General features: G+C 46.6%; 1 protein-coding gene across 1 annotated transcript; it reads right to left on the reverse strand.

Moving 5' to 3' along the window:
- Nucleotides 1-1,020: 1,020 nt before the first annotated feature.
- LOC308565353 (uncharacterized protein C4orf54) lies at nt 1,021-19,313 on the reverse strand (the record flags this gene model as incomplete). The annotated part of the gene is made up of 3 exons (XM_081154399.1): nt 1,021-5,499; nt 12,954-18,378; nt 19,204-19,313. The coding sequence occupies 2 exons, from the start codon at nt 19,311-19,313 to the stop codon at nt 12,990-12,992; spliced, it is 5,499 nt and encodes a 1,832-aa protein (XP_081010525.1). The 3' UTR covers nt 1,021-5,499; nt 12,954-12,989.
- Nucleotides 19,314-19,521: the final 208 nt, after the last annotated feature.

The raw sequence follows: 19,521 nt of genomic DNA on the forward strand, positions 1-19,521 counted from the left end.
TGAAGAGAGGGAGAGGGCTCTAGCAATAGGGAGCGTGGCTGAAACACAAACGAACTCAACAACCAGTGAAAATTTTCTAGTGTCAGAGATGGCACAGGGCTATTTAAGGACAGGTATGTAAGTGGTTTAAATTTAAAGTTTGCTAATGTAGCTGGCTGCCATATGATGGAGCACCTGTAAACCTCTATCCCATGTACCCTAAACCTTCAGCAAAATCCTGCCACACATGAAGGCTTGAGTCAGGAATGCTTAGGGTTGGAAGGGTGTACTGCGATGAAGTCTGGCAGGGTAATGCAATGCAAAGTATAACAGCGCATGGTTGAGATAAGATGGAGAATGAAATATGAGAATTCACTGGAAACAAGAGCTGGAAGCCAGAGTTGACTTAGGAAAATATAAGGCCTGAGACTGCCCTCAATTTTCTTTCTTGCCTGATCACCCTTAACCCTGGACATATGTGAGGAATCCTGGAAGTCCCTCTTGGTGAAATGTGGGTTCAAGTCTTTTGGGGGCTTCAATCTTAAGGTCTGTAGTGACTTCAGTTAACTGTGGTTGACTTAAGGGACATGTTACACATTGATCCTCACTGTGCAGTAGGTCTCCAAAATGTGTGCCTCTTTTATTCAGGTTTTGAGGGGGAAAACTACAACTACTTTCCTGGGCCTCCAAGTGGGCCCTCAGGGACATTGTTGTTTAGGTTGCTCTTTGGTGCCAGCATCACACACCTTGGTAGGCACTCCTCGCAGGCAGTGAGATTCTTTGGGTTGGACAGGTGAAATACTATGGGTTCAGGGAAAGACCCATCCTAGACTCCTGACCTCCAGAACTACAAGATAATAAATGTGCTTCACCTTAAGCAGTTAAGTTTGCGGTTAATGCAACAATAGAAAACAAATACAACCTGGATGTGAAACATTAGAGTATTTTAGTTAAATGAAGGATTTAAGTTAGAAGAAAATGAAAATGTCCAAAGCTTATTTTTGAGTTAAAATAAAGACAAACAATGCATGTTTTCTTCGCAGTGACTTTTACTGGAAAAACAACACATTTTTTTTCAAGAGTCAAAATAAAAGAGCAATACACAAGATTGCACAATCACCTACAAATGCTGGCAATTAAGGTCAGTAAGCTAGCCTCACAGAGTCCTTGTCTAAGTAGTTTTCTCCATATGCAAATACACTATCATGTAATTCTCAGAGCTGTTGGGCTGGATTCAGTCCCACTGGCCAAGCTCAGTACATTCTATAACTGAGTCGTATCAGACCTAAGGTAGGAACTCTTCCACCAAGATTTCTATCTTGAAAGCAGTCCAAAATTTCACATTCTTTCCATTTACCACTGGCTTTTTTCATAGCCGAGGGTATCATTCAGCATTACCCAATGTCTTTCTTCATTCATCACACAATTTACTCTTCTCTTTTTGGGACATAACTTCCTCAGTCTTCACATTCTTTTCAACCACCACTGTCTTTACTGTACAATAATATGATTTAAATGTAAATATAGAAACTTACATCTTCAAAGGGGGAGGGGAAAAAAGGACCATCTACTAGAAAATAGATACAGGTACGATAGGTAATTCCAAAGAGCCCTGGAAATGACTTTTTGCCATTAACACTAGCTTGTAAAAAGCAATTATGAAACTTAAAAAAAGAAATCAAATTAGATGTGTTGTGTGTGTTTTATTCTGCACCATTGTGAATTAAACAGGAATAAATCTAGTAATATGCTCTAGTTGCAACACAAAACAAGAATATTAACAGCTTACTAATACTGCTGTGACCATTCAGTTCTCTTCTGAGACACGGGGCATACAAACAAGTCCATTTTTCAGAATCCTCCCCTGGGCCTTGTAATCACACGTGCCACAGATAAACCCGCTTCCCCCACCCCCACCCCAGAGTCTACAATTCTGATTAGATTCAAGTTCAAGGTATAATTTAGCAAGGTATAATAAAGCATGCTACATGCTTTATTAATGATTTTATGCACCTGTGAGGCCTACTGAGAACCCAGAAGTTAGTTAAGAATGTAGAAACAGTCTCTTGAAAATATATATCATATCTATATGTATATCTCCTTAGAAATTCTATAAAAGCCTAACATATTTTATGAATTTGATTTGTCTAAAACAAACCTATACATAATTTATAATTTCCCCCCTCAACAGTACTGATAAAGTACAGGGCACCTTTTTCTTTCAAGTATTTGGGTAAAATAGCATACCCTGAGAATTTGGGGTGCAAACCTACACCTTGTAAACTGTAGAATGAAACTCCTCAAGCACCACATAAGAAAAAGTATACCATGATAGTTTTTAAACACAGAGAATATCATTGAATATGTTTTCTCATGCACATATATATATTTGAATATATATATGTATCACAAGATTATAGTCAATCTACTTAAGAATCAATACTGTCCTGCAGTCCAAAGTATTATTTCAGGTAGCATGAGTATTCAATTTGTAGTAAACACATTGAGTATGAAAATAATTTAGCACATTAAATCTCTTTAAGAGGCAAAGATAAAGTCAAATCTGAAATTAAAGAACATTTATGTAACTAGGCATTTCCTAGTGATCTAAGGATGAATTTGAGATGTATGTTAACAATTGAGACTTATCATGGAGATTTCAAGATGTAATTAGTTTTAACTTATTTAGTCAATGATATACAGAGAGCCATAAACACAGAGACATATACAGACATATGCATATCTGGGCTTTACTCAACTCTGAGGGCAAGTTCAGTGAGTGATTTTTAAGAAAAAACATTCTGGTGAATTTAATTTTCATAATGGTTACAAATGTGTTCAGTTTTCCAAAAACAATTTAAATAGAGCATATTTCAACCTGACCATTTAACCAACAGGAAAAAAGAGGAAATGGGTCAAGATTTCTACACACAATGCACTGTGGTTCCTCTGGAAAACCAAGTCATACTTGTAACCTTAAGAGAAAATGATAAAAGCCAGACTCTGCAAATCTAATTAGATTTGAGCTCAAGGCACTATTTAGGAAATCTACATGCTTCACAAATAGTTTTGTGTATCAAAAGTAAGAGAGTAGTTCTGTGGCTAAAGGGATGGTGTTAGGGTGATAGTTTTATGGGTTGGAAGGTGCATAGGCTCTTCTTCTACTTAACTTTGGTTGAAAAAGGAAGGGCACCACCACTTCATTCAAACATCAATGCAACCTCAAGAAGTGATAAAACATTGCAACAAGGATTTAGATTTACCTCAAATCTTCTAAAATGTTCCTCACTATCATTTGAGGTAGTAAATGGCCTAGCAGCTTTGTGTGGTCTGAGGAAATAGAAAACCACAAAATTATCAATTGACAATGTCATATTCATAGAATATTATTTTAAAGTTACATTCTTAATCTCTTAGACATTTACTACAACTTTACAGCTCCTCAGAGGACTTGGCCTCTCTGATAGAACCAACAAATGCAAAGTTCTCCTTTCATTCCTAGTGTTGTCTTGGTTTACCTCAATGTGAGGATTTAAGGCTCAGATCTGCTGTTGATAAATCATGATAAGTAGCTTATGGGGCCCCAGACCCTTGGTAGATAAGAACTTGACCACATATTCTAGGAAAGAAGAGTCTTTCTGGAGAGCTGGCAAGCAGTTGACTAACTCAGCATGACCACTGGGTTTTCCTCAAAGTCACACATAGTTTAAAAAAAATCTTTAATCCAAAGTGACTTCATATCCAGCCAATCTCTATTGAAAATGAGGAAGGACTGACGCTGTAACTAGTTCCCCAGTGGTGAAAAAAATCAGTAAATTCTGGGGTGAATCTATTGATGACAAAGATGTAACACTTCCCCTAATATTGTACAAGGGCATCTTTCCCATACTCAGAGGCTGCTTCATGTTTCATGTTTCATGTCTCATAGAGCCTATAACTGCATTTCACAGCTCATCAGCCCAATGATTGACTGAATTGTGAGCAGAGCTGATTATTCCTCCCTCAAACCTTCCCTTTTATCCAACATATATATATTTTTTTTTGAAAAAATATCCCTTTAAGGAAGGCCTTGAAAGTGAAATTGAGTTATTTTTAAGAGTCTGAGATAGGAAGCCTAAGTACAAAATAATGAGATTACATGAATCATACAACAATCAGCCTCATCCTTTTTCACTCACACCTTCACTCAGGAATAGCATAAAATTATATGGCTTCAAGAAGCATCTTTAAGCAGAAACCAAATACTGATGACTTTTAAAATCAAAATAAGTCTTTTAAAAAAATTACCAGAATGCTTTATCTTTGAACAAATCAGTAAAGAAGAGGAGATTCTTTAAATTAGAAAGCCTGGGAAAACCTTCAAGGTATTCTTTTAAACAGTAATAAATATTCCAATGTAACATTTGTCGAATATATATTGACACACTTACTAATTCTGATCAATCAACTCTTCAAGACTCACTGTGAACACTCACTAAAATAACGTTCAGAACTGGGTTACAACTGAGGCAGTATTGAATGTTGATGAAAGATTCTGTGATTTGGACTCTCGTTGTCTCTTACAACCACAAAGAGCAAGCGATGTAACCCTAGGTCACTGCTCTTGGTATGGCTGGAGAGACTCAGAGCCACTGAATAGGAGCTTCCATTCTGCTCTATCACCCCAAACCGGTCACTCTTCGGACTCCAAACAATCCGTGAGAGCCAGGAGTATGCAACTATGGAGGGAATCATTGAAGAAGAAAAAAAAAAAAGGTAGGCACTCATAACAAAGTTTGGGTTACTAGAGAGAAAGAGATATTTTATACCTTCCTGAGACTAAGAACTTAATTTTAAATATAATCAATGGCTTTCAGTATTTTAAGCCATTCTATTTTAAGGCAACATATAGGGTCATGACATTGTACATGGGAAAATTAAAACAAAGCACAAAAGTTAAAACCACTATTTTTCACAATCACATCTGAAATCATGCTAAACCCAATAAAAGAACGTGTAGTTTATAACCAAGAGAATGACTAGGCATGACTGGTATATGATTCAAAGTGAGGAGCCATCATATTTAAAATCCAAGCATGTGCTGCAATTCTGCCAGCTAGTCCTCATGTATTCCAAGAACCTACAAGGAAATTTGGAATCCAAGTTATTGATTTACTGGTTTGGTTTACAACAGAACAAATACCATTCTCTTGTATGGTTTGAAATGTGAAAATACGTAAGGTATTTTTTTTTGTCTAGCCAAATGGAGGAAAAGGTAAATAGATAGCTTATGTCCTGTATTAAAGTATAAAAAGAAATAATTTTATAGGGGAAAAATGCAACCATTCAATCAGCCTAGTAAAACTAAAATAACACAAACTGTCTTAACAGGGTTGTTCAGGAAAATATAGAAACTTACACACTCGGTTTATAAGAGCAAAACTAAGAATAACACATGTAGAGGAAGTTTTCAGGTGAATTCTTAGTGCTGTTACAATGCAACCTTCATATTAAAGAATAGTCCATCTTTCTGTCTTGTTCCTATAAACAAGCATAGATAAGAACAGATGGTTAGTTCTAGAGGTAAAATTCACTTTTAAAGAAACAAGAAAATGTCAAAATACATTTCATTTAACTATTTGTCTGATTTCAATATTAATAATGATGAAGTTCACATTTCAAAATGTGTTTGACAAATGTGTTTCTGAACTTTCTAGACATTATACTCCCTTCAAGAAAGTACCCAAAGGGGAACGTCTCTTTGAAAATTGAATTAAATCCAATGAACTAAACAAAAAAAATTTTAGAGTGAAATGTTTGGTTTCATTGAAATCATTCACAGCTGAGATAAAACAGTGTAATAGATATGTTCCCAGAATATCATACATAAACTGAATTCATCACGAGTTAGTAATCTAGTTAAAAGAGTAAACTCTATACTGAGAATTTTTGTAAACAAATGATCACTACCTAAATTATGTGTAATTTCATCTAATACATTTTGTTTAAAATGAGATATACCAGTTAGAGCCTGTAACTTAGAATGGAGTTAAATCCATTCTAAAACAAGCAACTGACATGTTCAAAAGCTTACTGAAAATTATCCCTTTTTGTAGTGTATCTACCAGAACTTTGCCTAAAGAACTTTTTTAACATTTGAGAGTTGATATTTGAACATAATATTATGAAGACAGAAACAGAGTGGCCTACAGGTAATATTTAGAGGGATTAAGAAGGCTCTCGTGTGAAAGGTAACCTCCTAAAAGTATCAAATAACAGTTATCTAATCAATTAATGCAATCACACTAGCCATCAAGGGACATTTTAATCCTTCTATCTAGAAACTGACCTGTCAAATATATGCTTAAAAAAAGAAATCTGTATGAATAATTATGATTTCATATGTATAATATTTCATGTTTGAAAATTTTTATTCTTTTGTGTTTTATAATAGGGAATGGCCTTCAAGATGAAAGGGACCTTTGTGAATTTGGAGACTTTTCATTTGCTAAATTTAAGTTTTTCTACCTGACGACATATGAAGTAGCAACAAGAAAGGGAAATATAATTACAAAAGGAGAAGAAAATAGAAGACCCCAAAGAATCATTTCTATGGGAATCAAAGGGGACATGAGCACTCCAGAATATTGAGAAATAGAGGGAAACTCTGCTTATACAATCTACTGAGATGTTTTCAGGGATCCATAGTCCAGACACTGCCTTTTCATTCATTCATAACTCAAGAGGAATTTTATTAGAAATCTGAAAAGTAATAAAGATCTGATTCTTATTAAGGATAAAACAATAAAATCACCAGTTTAACTGCTCAGAAGATTGTGAAGAAGTCAGCAAAGATGAGAGGTGTGACTATACTGTGTTGACAGGCAGTTTGGCCTGGGTGACTCCCGTGATTATAGGACTAGAACACATGACAAGAGTTCAGAAGGGATGCTGGGTCAGAGTTTCCCTTGCTCCACACATTTGTGCCCAGACAGAGAGGAAAATCACCACCATGCAGCTGGCAATCTAGGCCCAGGGTTATATAACATTCTGGAAAGCTTGGGGCATACTAGAGTACCTTGACCCACAGCCAACTGACCTGTCCCAAGAGATCAGCCAGCTCTGACTGCAGAGCTGTGGACATTGCCTCCAGTTTGCAGAAATATAAAACAAGGGTAAGGCCAGATTTTTTGCTCCCATGAGTGCCCCTGAGAGATGAGGGGTCTCTAAGGCATTTGTGAGGTTACAATTTCCAAGGCAGCTAGAACTCCTGCTATATACCGTGAGCTATCTGATGTGTCCAGAGCAGTAAGAGTATTAGAATTAGCGCACAGGGCTCCAGGACTTCAAGGTGGATATACTTGGGCTTTAGTCAAACCACGCAGCTCCCCTCCAACTAAAATGCATGAACTCGTTGGCATCCATGGGTGATCCACTCTCAGGTGGACATCCCCCACCTGCCCCTCCCCACATACACACAGAATTATCCACCACTGAGATCCACAGCTCTTAGAAATGCTGACACTGGCTCAGATTCCTCGCTGGGGCATAAAAATAACAAAGGACAGCTAATTTTTTAATCAAAAGAATAATACACATGGAGGTTTGATATATGCTAGACATGAACAGATTCAGGGTCAATTTTTGACCTTTTTTTCTTTTTTTCTCAGATGACAAAAGAGGGACAATTCACAAGAAAGACCTGAGATCTGGAAGGCAGAAAGTTAGCGAAGGGCAAACAAGGGCCCACCTACAAGAACATGGCCATGAAGCATGAAAGGCCTGGGTTTCAACTGATCTGTTCATTTGAGACAAGCTATTTCTTCGTTTATCAAATAGAGATTAAAATAGTAAGTACTTGTTTTAATAATCAGACAGTGTGATGTTAAATGATTAAAACACATTAGCTATTACTTTTAATTTTTATTAACTTTATAGAAGGTAGAGAAGAAAATAAAAAGGGCAATAAAAATGTGGAGAGAGGCACAAAATTAAAAGCAAGAGGGAAGCTATAATCCAAGAAGAGAAAGGGAGAAAAGAAAGGAGCAAAAAAGACACTAAGAAGCTAATAAAATAAAACAACAGACATAATAATAATTGGGAGGGGAAGTCACAACCAAACCAGAGAAAAATACAAATAAACAAATTGATTCAGGAAGGTAATTATGGAGTGAAGTGAAAATGGAGTGTTGAGCTTGCAGCCGCCTGGCCCCCTGCAAAAGCTGCAAAGAATGTGCTGGTGAGGGAGCTGGCAGGGGGGCGCTGGCCCTTTAGGCTATTCAGTCTGGGTTTAAAAACAAATTACAAACAAAAATGTGAGAGGAGAAGAAGCAAGGTGAGGCATTAAACTAAATCAGCTTGAAGTGAATGGAAAGGAAAACCCACAATAAGGAATAAAATCACCCCCATCCCTGCAAAAAAAAAAAAAAAAAAAGGCAAAGAACAAAAAGTAAGTTCTCAAACAAATAACAAAGGAAAAAAGGAGGGAAAGTGAACTAGTGGGGCAGATGCCAGGAAGGAGGACCACCAAAGAAGAGTGCCCTTAGGGAGAAAAAGAGGAGGGGACTGAAGAGCAATAGGAAAGAAGTAAACTAAAAAAAAGGCTCTGGTATGGGGGCATTTGGTGTTTGGGTCTCAACTCTGCCCCAAAGGGATACTGTGACTGAAGAAGGGTCACTTAACCTCTCTGAAGCCCAATTTCCTCCTGCAATTTTAACACAAGGGGACAGGGTTTGATGATCTAAGGACCTCTCTAGGGCCTCCTTAGAACCCTCTACAAAAATAGCTCCCCTAAATCCAGCCCCTTTCTCTTTCCACTTCAGCTGCTGACCTGAGGGGCTCCACCCGGAGGGTAGAAATAACTCCGAGGAAGTGAAGAAAAAAGAAAGACCAACTTGTAGGAGCCACATAAGGCACAATCAGAAATGCAGAAGCAGTTTGACAGCTATAGAGGGGCAGGGGGAGGTGGGGACTGGATGAAAGAAAGTGAAGGGATTTAGCCAAAGAACACATATGCATAACCCATGGACACAGACAACAGTGTCGAGATGGCCAGAGGGGGGTGCTAGGTGGAGGGAGGCAAAAGGAGGGGGGGGGGAATGAGACATCTGTAATAGTGTCAACAATAAAAAGAAAGAAAAAAAAGAAATGAAGAAATAAATAGATAAAATCTTACAAAAAAAAAAAAGACATTCGAATATAACAAAATAAATGCAACGCCCAATGCATAGCAGATATAGTGCCAATTAAAATTTTCTTTTGATATATTACATATTTATTTTATCTTTATGCCCTTGCAAATGATATTTAGTATCAAGTCTCAATAAAAATTTAAAAACAAAAATATGGCATCTAAGTGGGTGGCCAGGAGAAAGCATGAGAGTGAACATGTCAGAGAAGGAAAAATACAGCTACGTGCCTCTAATGATAGAAAATGAAAAACAAAAATAACCTCATTGGAAAAGGCATCAAAGACCCTGTGGAACTGGGACTTAAAAAAAAAAAAAAATCAACAAACAACAAGGGTCTAAAAGAGAAAAGGGAGAAAGTAGTGAAGTTTTGCAACCGCTGTGCCTTGCATGCTGGTATGTTACAAGTTGGTTCCCATTGCAACTATCTGGCCACTGGGCTACCGGATATACACAGCTTCATCTATTTCTCACAATCTGTGATGCTATTACTATTTTAAATAATAATAAAATAAATAGCATTACTAATTATCTTCTTAGAAGTGGGAAAGACCCACCTATAAAAGCAAAACTAAAGAGAAATTCATAACAGAATAACTAGAAAGAAATAACAGCAGCTGGTTATGCTCAAATATATACAGGCAGAGAAAGCAAAGCTCCCTGTTACAATGTGCAGCTAAAAACAGATGGTGAAATTCTTATTATTTGAGCTGGAAGGCATCTTAAAGGTTAAGACAGGACTTGAAGCTGGTTTTGCAGTTCTGTGTGTCTGGTGTGTGTCCTGCTGGAGTGCAGGTTCTTGGCTGATGGAACCACACTAGGTCACATGGGGGTTCAGAGTCACCGCATAGTACATTGGCTGGTAGAGTGTAAACATATAATTCATGTTTGTTAAATGAATGAGGGTTTTAGTGCATTTCATTCAAACAATCATTTTGCAAATGTCCAGAGAGGCAGAGAGTAGGTCCCAGGTGTCCCTGCCAGTTCAGATCTCATTTCACTCTTTTGCCTCCGTTCCTTTGCTCCATGCCTCCAACCAAGGAGCAAACTCGCAGAGCAGCTCCTGGAAGAGCTGAACATAAGTGTGGTCCAGGGGCTAAGAGCCCTCCACAGGTCCTGGCTCTCTTACTCTCTTGAGACTTGAGCAAAACAAATTTTTTTCTAGGCCCCAGTTTTCTTCTCTGTGAAATGTTGTGATTGGATCAAATCATTTAAGATACTTCATTGAAAAGGGTACACAAAACCAAATCCTATCTCAAGGAAAATCTCTGGGACAAGGCTGGTTTTCAAAGGAAATCTTGAACTGAAACCAGCTTCCAAGACTTCTCACAAGGACCATTTCTATGAGCACCAGGTGATAAATTGGGTGTGTACAATGTAATTTTTGATATAGCTGAACAATGTTTAAATTTGTTTTACCCTAAGGAAAAGAACTACACATTTATGTGTCTGACTTTTCTTTTCAGAGTGGTATAGAACTCTCAGGAAGGTGAGTTTTGAAGGATTTTTGTTAGTTATCTGAATATTAATAATTAGATTTTTGCCTGTACACAGCAAAGCTAATTGTTAGTTCCTCACCAGTCTTCTTAAATGGTGAAGCCAGCTTTTGATTTCTGTCTATCTTCAGGGCTGTGAACTAACATAAATATTGTGCTTTCAAAAAGAAATAAATTTTCAAAATAATCATGTTCAAATCTTGAATACTAAAAACTCTGATTTATATTTGTGTCTGACAGAAACAACTCCAAACCTAACCTCTCTGGACTCAGCAGACAGGAGAAAGGCCAAAGGCAGCTGCCAAGGGGACTACAGGAGCATGTGTGCCTGGTTCCACCCTCTGCCCCTGTCCTCCCTTCCCCTTGGTTCTGCACCTCCACAGCTCACACAAAGGCCTTGCAGGATTAGCTGCTCCAAAATAGCCTTAGGTAAATGCACCACCTGTCCAGAAGATTAAAACGCTTTTGTCTAGAGGCTACTCTTTTCCTTCGGCAAAACTAACTCTCTAATTCTGAGTCTCCTCCACATGCATACTGAATTTTTCCTCCATTTTCTACATCAGACAAAAGATGCATCCTTTATCTTTAATCTTCCCCTTCCCTCTTTATTTATGATCATCACAGAGTGCCTGTTGCAAACTCTTGAAGAGAAAGATTTTGAATCATCTGTTTCCAGATTGCAAGTAAAATGAGGCTTGCATTTTCACCTTAATTCTTTGAGAAAGACCCAAGGATTTTTGAACAGTGGCCTAATGTTGTCTTGTGGTCCAATATATGTAATAACCCTGTACTTTGAAAGGATTTTTTTTAGTTTGCAATATGCTGTTGTATCATCTGACATTCAGATACGTTTATTGTATTTTTTCCATCACCATTTGTCCCCTCTATGCCCTCTTCCACCTCCACCCCCAACCCCGGCAATACATTTTGAGGAGTAGATGTTTTTGACACATGAGAGCCATGAGTGTGTGAGAGTTTGCAGCCCAAGAACACACAGCTGGTGAGAAGAAGCTGTGACTCTAATCTAATGATCCTACTTCTTAATTTAGGGCTCTTTCATTTCACTGCCCAATGAAACAAAGTTCTTCTGTTCTTTTTCAGTTCAGAAAAGAGAGAAATGGCTTATTTCTTTTATATACACACAGAAAGGGTTTCTCTCCTCTCCATTCCCTTTTTGGTTTGGTATAATCTTACCAAGGAGTGAAAGTTGAAGAAACATTTATAATGTCAACCCTTCCTAATCCGAAGAGAACAGGAGAATGAGGGGCAATTCGTCCCCACAGTGCTACCATCTCTGTGCTCCTATCTGAAGTTTGCCACTGTCTTTCTCATGTGTGTGACCTGAAGTGTCCTGATTCAGCCTCACTTTCCCTATCAAGTTTCCTGGACTGTATTTACAGCAAAGATTCCAGTCTATGAATTTGGATTAACATAGGTGTTAGGAATCTATCTGATTTCCTTTAGAGGGGGGCAAGTGGAAGGTGCTTCTTTTCTGAAGGGAAAGAAAGCAGATATGAAAATGAGCACCTTGTAGGACTGGCAGCTGAGACTAGTGGATTCAGTCTTAGCTACTGGATCAAACACAGCAGCCCCTCCAAGGAGCCACAGTTTGGTAATCTCCCCTCTCATAGAGGTCAAGTGTGTGTGTATGTGTGTGTGTGTGTGTGTGAGTGTGTGTAAGATAACTTAAAGACCTTGGATTCATCTAAGAAAAAGTATTCTGATTATCTGAAAACAGAAACACAAGCGCTTAAAAAATACAGCCTCTTTGTATAAGAAACTGCAAGAGAAAGATGTGAAGCAGGGAGAGTTTTCTGCAGATTTCAGAAAAACGCCTCGCAAGGAAACGTCAGCCTTTGACTCTCCTTACTTCTGAGGAGCAAGCCCATTAACAGTGCTCCCAATGATCTCTCAGGATGTTCTGCCTTCTGCCACTGGGGTTGCCAGGAATAGAGGCTCACTCCATGACACCTGGACCAGGTTTTTGTTTCTCTCCTCTGTCAACCTTCTCCAAAGGCTAACTTGACAGGTCCAAGGTTCACTTCCCTGCTACTCAGAGATGAGAAACACAAACACACACAGACAATTTGAAAAGGTCAAAGGGGAAAGGCCACAGAGACTGGAGAGTGTGGAGAGGAGGAAGCTTGGAAGACAATTAGCTCCTTAATAATTTGGGTGGGGTTTTGCTCTCTTCTCCCACAATGCCCACTTCTAGACAGCTTCCTTTACTGTAAACCTGCCACTTCAAACACCAAGAAACAGGGTTGCTCTTAATTCCTTAAACCTGATTATCAAAGTCACACTCACTCACCAGCAGTGTCTCCATCTGCTTCCTGGTGACTGTTCATCATCTGTGCTCCACCACAAAGCTCATGGTGGTGCCATCGAAGGAGGGTGGTGCAATGATCCTGGGCCCCAGGGGCTGGGAAGTGATGCTGATGACAGGTTTGCCGTGCAGCTGGGCAAAGCCCTTGGCCCCCACGAGCTGGGATGTGGCTGCTGGGGTGGAGGAGGAAGCCGAGGTGGGAGACTGACCAGAGGCCATAAAGTATGGGGCCTCGGTGAACTTGGCAGCTGCCTCTTTGCTGGGGGTCTCCGCCACCATCTGGGAGAGCTCACTGCCCCCTGGAGTGTGAGCAAGTGGCGGGGGCTGCAGGGCACTGGTAGGCAACACTGTGGGCAGAAACCCAGGGTAGATCATGTAGGTGGGTCCATAGGCCCCAGGACTCAGGGCCAAAGGAGGCACAGGGAGGGACATGGGAGCCACAGCTTGCTGCTGGGAGGTCATGGGCACATCCACATACTGCCCTGTCTCGGGGTCAAACAGTCTCCGGGTCATGGGCTGTACTGGTGTGTCCACCAGGTAGTACTGGCCAGTTGTCACATCCAGGAGCATCTTACGCTGGGTCTGCTGAGGCTGTGGCTGCTGGAAGGCATCTGTGGGGACTGGAGCTGAGCCTGCGGGTGTTGGGGCAGGCATGCCAGGTGGGGAGAAGCACAGGACCTGAGGCTGGGCCCCCTGCAGGGTGAAGGGTAGTGGCTGCTGGTGGTAGATGGCAGTGGGAGGATGCTCAGGGCTCTGGGGTCCGGCAGGGGCAGCAACTGCCTGCCGTGGGTTGTCAGGTTTGGTAGGCCAAGCCGGCCGGCTGGTACCGCTGACCTGGGAACCTTTGGGGCAACCAGGGACCTGACTGCGAGCGCTCAGCGGGGGCAAGCTGCAGAGAGTGGCCGCTGAGGAGGCTGCGGGACCCTCCCTCCCAGCCCCAGGCCTGCCTGGAAGCTCCCCAGCGGCAGAGCTTCCTTTAAGGGGGATGGTCAGGTAATTTTCACAGTCACTATTGCTCTTTTCCAGATTGCTGCCATTTTTCCTGTTGGTCACCTCATCAAGAGGTGCCCGGGTGGCTGGAGAGATCTTGAGGGAACGGAGTCCCTGAGACTTGCTGCCCTTTGCTGCTGAAGGGCTCTCTGGAGAAAGCCCTTGTGGGAACTTGCCAGCCACACCCCCAGTCTTCTGGGTGCTGCTGGCACTGACTGTGAACACCCTGCGGCTGCTGGGCAGCGGGGGGAGGGGCTGCAGGGGCTGGGCTCTCTCCGCATCTCTGTGGACGGGGGGAATGTAGAGGGACCGGGGCCTCTCCCTGGCCAGGCTCTCAAAGGCGGCTGCGCGGGCAGACACGCTCTCGGAGGTGGGGTTGGAGTTTCTCCGCTGCAGGCGCTCCAGGGGCGCCCCTCGCAGGACCACTCCGTCTCTGACTCCCGCGGCGCGCTCTCCCGCCTCACCCAGCCGTTTGGCCAGCTTCTCGGGGTCCCCCTCGGGCCCCCCGGCCCCTCCTCTCTCCTCGCTAGCAATGAGCGACAGGACGTGGCTGTCGGTCATCACGGGCAGGGGGTCGCTTTTGCGCTTCCACTCGTTCCTGTTGAAGCTGTACAGCTCCTCCATGGACCTCACGGCGGCCGTCAGCTTCTCCAGCGCGTTGCGCGACGGCCCCGCGCCTTTCCCCTCCTCCCTGACCTCGTCGTCCTTGGCCTTCTCCGGGGTCTTCTGAGCAGAAGCCTTGGAGATGATCTTGAGCACAGGCAGGTACGAACCCTGCTCGGGCTTATTGGGGGCGATGGTGGCCACGGGCAGCCTGCCAGATGCCCTGTGAACCAAGACCGTCCCTTCTGGCGAGGAGGGGTTCAAGCCGCTGCCGCCGCCGCCCCTGCCCACGCTCTCCCTCAGCTCTCCGTCCGCGCCGTCCTCCCTCTGGCTGACCAGGGCCTGGCACGTGATCACCATGGGGGACAGGGGTCTGGAGCCCCCCGCCGCAGCCGCCAGCTGCCTGGGTTTGGGGCCGCTCAGCCCCTGCTCCGGGGTCACACTGCCCTTGTCGCCGCTCTCGGCCGACCCTTTGATCAGCTTCCTGACGTCTCGCACCTGGTGGAGGGGGCCCTGCGCCTTGGACTTGTCTCTGACGTCCCGCACCTGGAACTGGGGCACCTTCTCCAGGCTGTCGCCGCGGAAGAGCTTCTGCTGCGCCCTGGCGCCGTCCTCCGCGGCCCTGAGCAGGCCGGAGGCGCTGCCGGCCGCCAGCTTGGGCGTGAGCAGCTTGGCGATGCTGAAGTCCGAGCTCGGCTGCTGCACGCTCCCCAGCCGGATCTTGATCTCCGGGGCCTTGGGCCGGATCACCGCCGTGGAGGTGGCCTGCGCCGCCGGGTACTTGGTGGCCTTCTTCCCCGGCTGCTTCTCCTTCGGAGTTTGCTGGATGTTGGGGACAAAGAGACGAGACATGATGGTGGACTTGCTGGCCGACACCTCCCCGAGATCAGCCCTCCAGTCACCGCCTTTGGGGAGTTTCAGCTTCCCAATGGGGGCTTTTTCTTCCCGCTTCTCGGCCTCTTTCTCCTTCCAGGACCGGAACGCGCTGTTCTGACTGCGGAGGAAGATGCCTTTGACGGTCTCCGAGGCGCTCTTTTTAATCTCACACACTTCCTCTGCGTGTCCGTCGGGGCCCGGGCGGCCGGAGCCCGCATGGCTCTCCCGGGGAGCGCTGGCTTTGAAGATTGGGGACCTGGACCCCACCACGGACCCTTCCCCGCCCGCATCCGACGCGCTGAGCACCGTGTACTCCGAGCTGGCCTCCGAGTGGCGCGAGCTCTGCCTCTGCAGGCCCCTCTCCCGCTGCCTGTCGCCCCCCGAGGGGCCCTCGGGCTCCCTGCTCGCGCTGGGGGGGTTGGGGTGCGAGGTGTCCGTGACCTCGCCCCTCTCCATTTTGAACTCATGCTCCCGCTGCATCTTCTTGGAGATGACATTTTTGAGCAGACTAGACGCAAACTTGGACTTCTTCTGGGGGGCAGGCTTGCTGCTCTCGGGGGCCTCGGAGCCGTCGTCGGTGTACACAGACCCCGGGCCCTTGCTGGAGCCTTTGGCGGCCCTGCAGGGCCCGGGGGTCGGGCTGGCTTTGCTCTCACTGCGTAAATTCAGAGGCTCGAGGAGGGTGACCACGCGGGAGCCTGTCTGAACCTGCTTCTGGAAACACAGGGGCGTCTCCACATGTTTGATCTCGCCCTCGACTTTGCTGACCACGAACTCCAAGGCCTTGGTCTGGGACCTCCTGGAGTGGATGCGGAGCTGGTCCGCGGCTGTCCTGGCCGCGCCGCCCTTCCTCAGGCCCGCCGCCACCGAGGCCGCGCTGCTGCGCAGCAGGCTCTGCTCCACCCTGGCTCCAACACCCCCGCATTTCAGGTCTAGGAATGTGGACCAGCGCCCGAAGCCGACTTCCGAGAGCGTGGAGGACTCCCGGGAGCTGATGTTCAGGGCCTCAAAGTAGGGGTACGCGAGGCTCCGGAAGGCGCGCGAGGTCAGGTTACCCACCTCTTTGTCCGCATCGTCCAGCTCGCTGACGGCGCTGGAGGCCCCGCTGGAGTGGTCCACCAGCTCCTTGGCGCGCACGGCCCCGCACCGCGTCTGCAGGCGAGCAGGCACAGCGATGAACTTCTTCGCAGGGTCCTGAGCCACGGCTGCAGCCGGGTCGCGCTCGAGCGAACCTGAGCTGTGTTCAGCAGCTGCGGAGACGCGGAGGCTCATGTCGCCTTCATGCTTGGCAGCGGAGAGAATGTTTTGCTTTGCACGCACGTTGCTAGGCTCCTTTATAGCTCGGGAGGCCGGGTTGATTGATAGGAGGATCTGGCTCGCTGCGCTCCCACAGCTGCTGGCGGCCGCGGCCCCCGGGGCTGCGTCCGGGGGCTCGGGCGAGGGCTCAGGCCCGGCGGCAGTGCCAGGCCTGGCGGGCGGGGGAGCGGGGCCGCCGTCAGCAGGGCCGCTGCCCACTTCCGTGCTGCTGGTGTCGCCGCCGCCCGCGCCGGGACGCGGGGGGTCGCTGCTGCAGGGGCTGGGCGTCCGCGTGGCGCTGGTGCTGGGAGTGGTGCTGAGGTAGCAGCTGTTGTCCTCCTCCTCGGTTGGGGTGCTGATGTCCCCAGGGGTCTCGTCACTGCCACCAAAGGAAGCGTAGTCCACGAATGAGTAGATCACGTTGTTGTCCTCGAAATCCCAGTGGGAGGCCAGCCCTACGTCAAAATCCATGTCCTGCTCCACCTCGCTCAGCTGGATCTCGTGGGTGGTGATGTAGTGAGCCTCCTCGCGTTTGGGGGGCCCCCTGCCGCCCTGAGACTTGGCAACGATGTCCCCGCAGTCGGTCCCGTCGCCTCCCCGCGCTGCCCCTCTCCCTGCCTGCGCCCCGCCTGCCCTCTCCTCTGCGCCTGCTCCCCCGGGCTGGCGGCTCGCTGCGCTCTCACCGCTGTCGCTCTCGAAGCCTAACGAAGACGACGAGGTGGCCGGAGCCCCTGGGGATGCGGTGGTTTCATCCAGCTTGAAGAGGCCACCTTCTGCTCCGTCCGCGGGCGAGGGGGCGGCGGAGGAGGAGTCGCCCTGCTCGGGGCCGGGGAGCCGGGCTGGGGCGCCCTCCAGAGAAGCAGGGTTCCCCCGGGGGGCCGGAGCCTGGCCCTCCTGGCTGCTGGCTTCACCTGGGGCTTTCTCCCCGGCAGCCCCGGAGGCCCTCTGACGCCCAGGTGAGCCCTCCAGAGTGAGCCCCGTGGCCCCGGGCCTCTCCCTCTGCGCTCCGGCTGAGGCGCACATCCCCGCATACTTCGCCTCTTGCTGGGAGGAGGCCGGCGGCTTGGGCAGCGGCCGCAGCTGCTGCCTGAGCTCCTGGCTGTCTGGGGCTGCGCTCGCCCCGTGCCCCACCTCCCTCGGCCTGGCCCGCGCGTTCGGCTCGGCGGCCGCGGCTTCCAGGCTGAGCCCTCGCCTAGACGTCAGCGACAAGGCGAGACAGCGGTGAGCGCCGGGGCCGCCCCGGGTCCCTGCCCGGCGCTGGAGAGGCCGCAGGGTGGCCCGAAGCAGGGTCCTGCGCGCCTGGACGGGGCCCCAGGCTGCGGACGCCGCCGCCCCCGTTGCCACCACCTCCCAGGTCTTCAGCCCCTGCGGCGGGGCCGGGGCAAGGCTGAAGGAGGCGGGAAGGCGCCCGGACGGGGCGGCAGGGGTGGCCCGGGGCTGGGGGGCTGCTGCCCTGGCCGAGACCGCGGCCGCCTGCCTGTGGCTGAGCCGTCCCGCCCAGCTGTTTGCCGGGCACCGTCGGCAGCTGGGAGTCCGGACGCCATCGGCCATGGACGGGCATGGAGCAGCATCCGTAGGTCGACCCTGGGACTCCCAGAAATGGAAGGAAAGTATGTGCTGTTTCTGGTGAAGGCTTCTCCTTTTCCTGGATGGGGCGAGAGTGGGTCACGTCATTCCAGAAATATTTTTAGTGTCTATTCCCTAGTCATAGTGAAGCCACACTTGAGGGTACAGAGGAGCCTCTAAGATGACAGGAGAAGGTTGAGGGTGGAGGAGGCAGGTGGGTTCTGATTCGAATCAACCAAATGTCCCACGCATCGGTTATAATGGTGTCTGAGAAGTGTGAAATTACTCTTCACTCGCTGCCACTTTCACTCCCGAGTCTGATTAAGTGGGATTTCCCCCTCACTCTTAAATAAAATCCAAATTCTGCATTGCATTTCAAATCCACTTAAGGACAATCCATAACAATTTCAAAATCTCCCTTGGACATATGGTAAGCTTTATGCTTGCCTCAAAAGCTAAGCATTTCCTTCTCTCTTACCTAAAGTCAGATGAATTCTGATAATAAAATTTTTTATAGGAATAAAACATTCTATCCCATTTTCCCCAAAGTTTCACTGCATGAAACCTAATCCGTTTGTTTCAAAATAGGAAGAGTCCCTTCTAGAATCCTCACTGAAAGGGCAATTTTCAAAGACTTAAAACATAATGCTTTAAATAAACTTTTAATTATAGTCACTAAAAAGGAGCACCTGGGATCAAAATTGACACTACTTCAATTCCCAACAATATCCAATCAATATTAAAAAAAAAAAAAGTTCTCTAAACTTCTAAAACCGTGACAAGACAATAAACCTCCAATTAAATATAGCCCGAGCTGCAGCCTCCTGATTCGGTTACGCTGGCTGAGTTCCAGACCTGCAGGGCACCGAGTCAAGAGGCGTGAAAGAAGAGCGAACACACTTACCCCTCATGAGTACAGTGCTGCCTGGAGGGAGGTTCAGGGAGGAAATGTGACCCACTGGCATGCCCCGTGGACACGAAGCCAAAAGCCAGTTCACTGGCTCCGAGGTCCATCCATGTCAAACAATTCGGTGGCTGTGCCGGTGAATTCGCCAGGCAGCCCACGATGGGGGCTCTGTGCTGGCCGTCCTCAGGAAGGTCCCTTGGGTGTTATCAGTGGAGATACATGACTCTTGGTTTTGGTGAGATCTGGCCCTCATCACCTGCCCAGTTCCACCACTATACATAGTCTATGTGTCACTTACGCCGATTGAATAAGCAC

Source organism: Miniopterus schreibersii (assembly GCF_964146895.1).
Source record: "Miniopterus schreibersii genome assembly, chromosome: 1".
Lineage (NCBI taxonomy): Eukaryota > Metazoa > Chordata > Mammalia > Chiroptera > Miniopteridae > Miniopterus > Miniopterus schreibersii.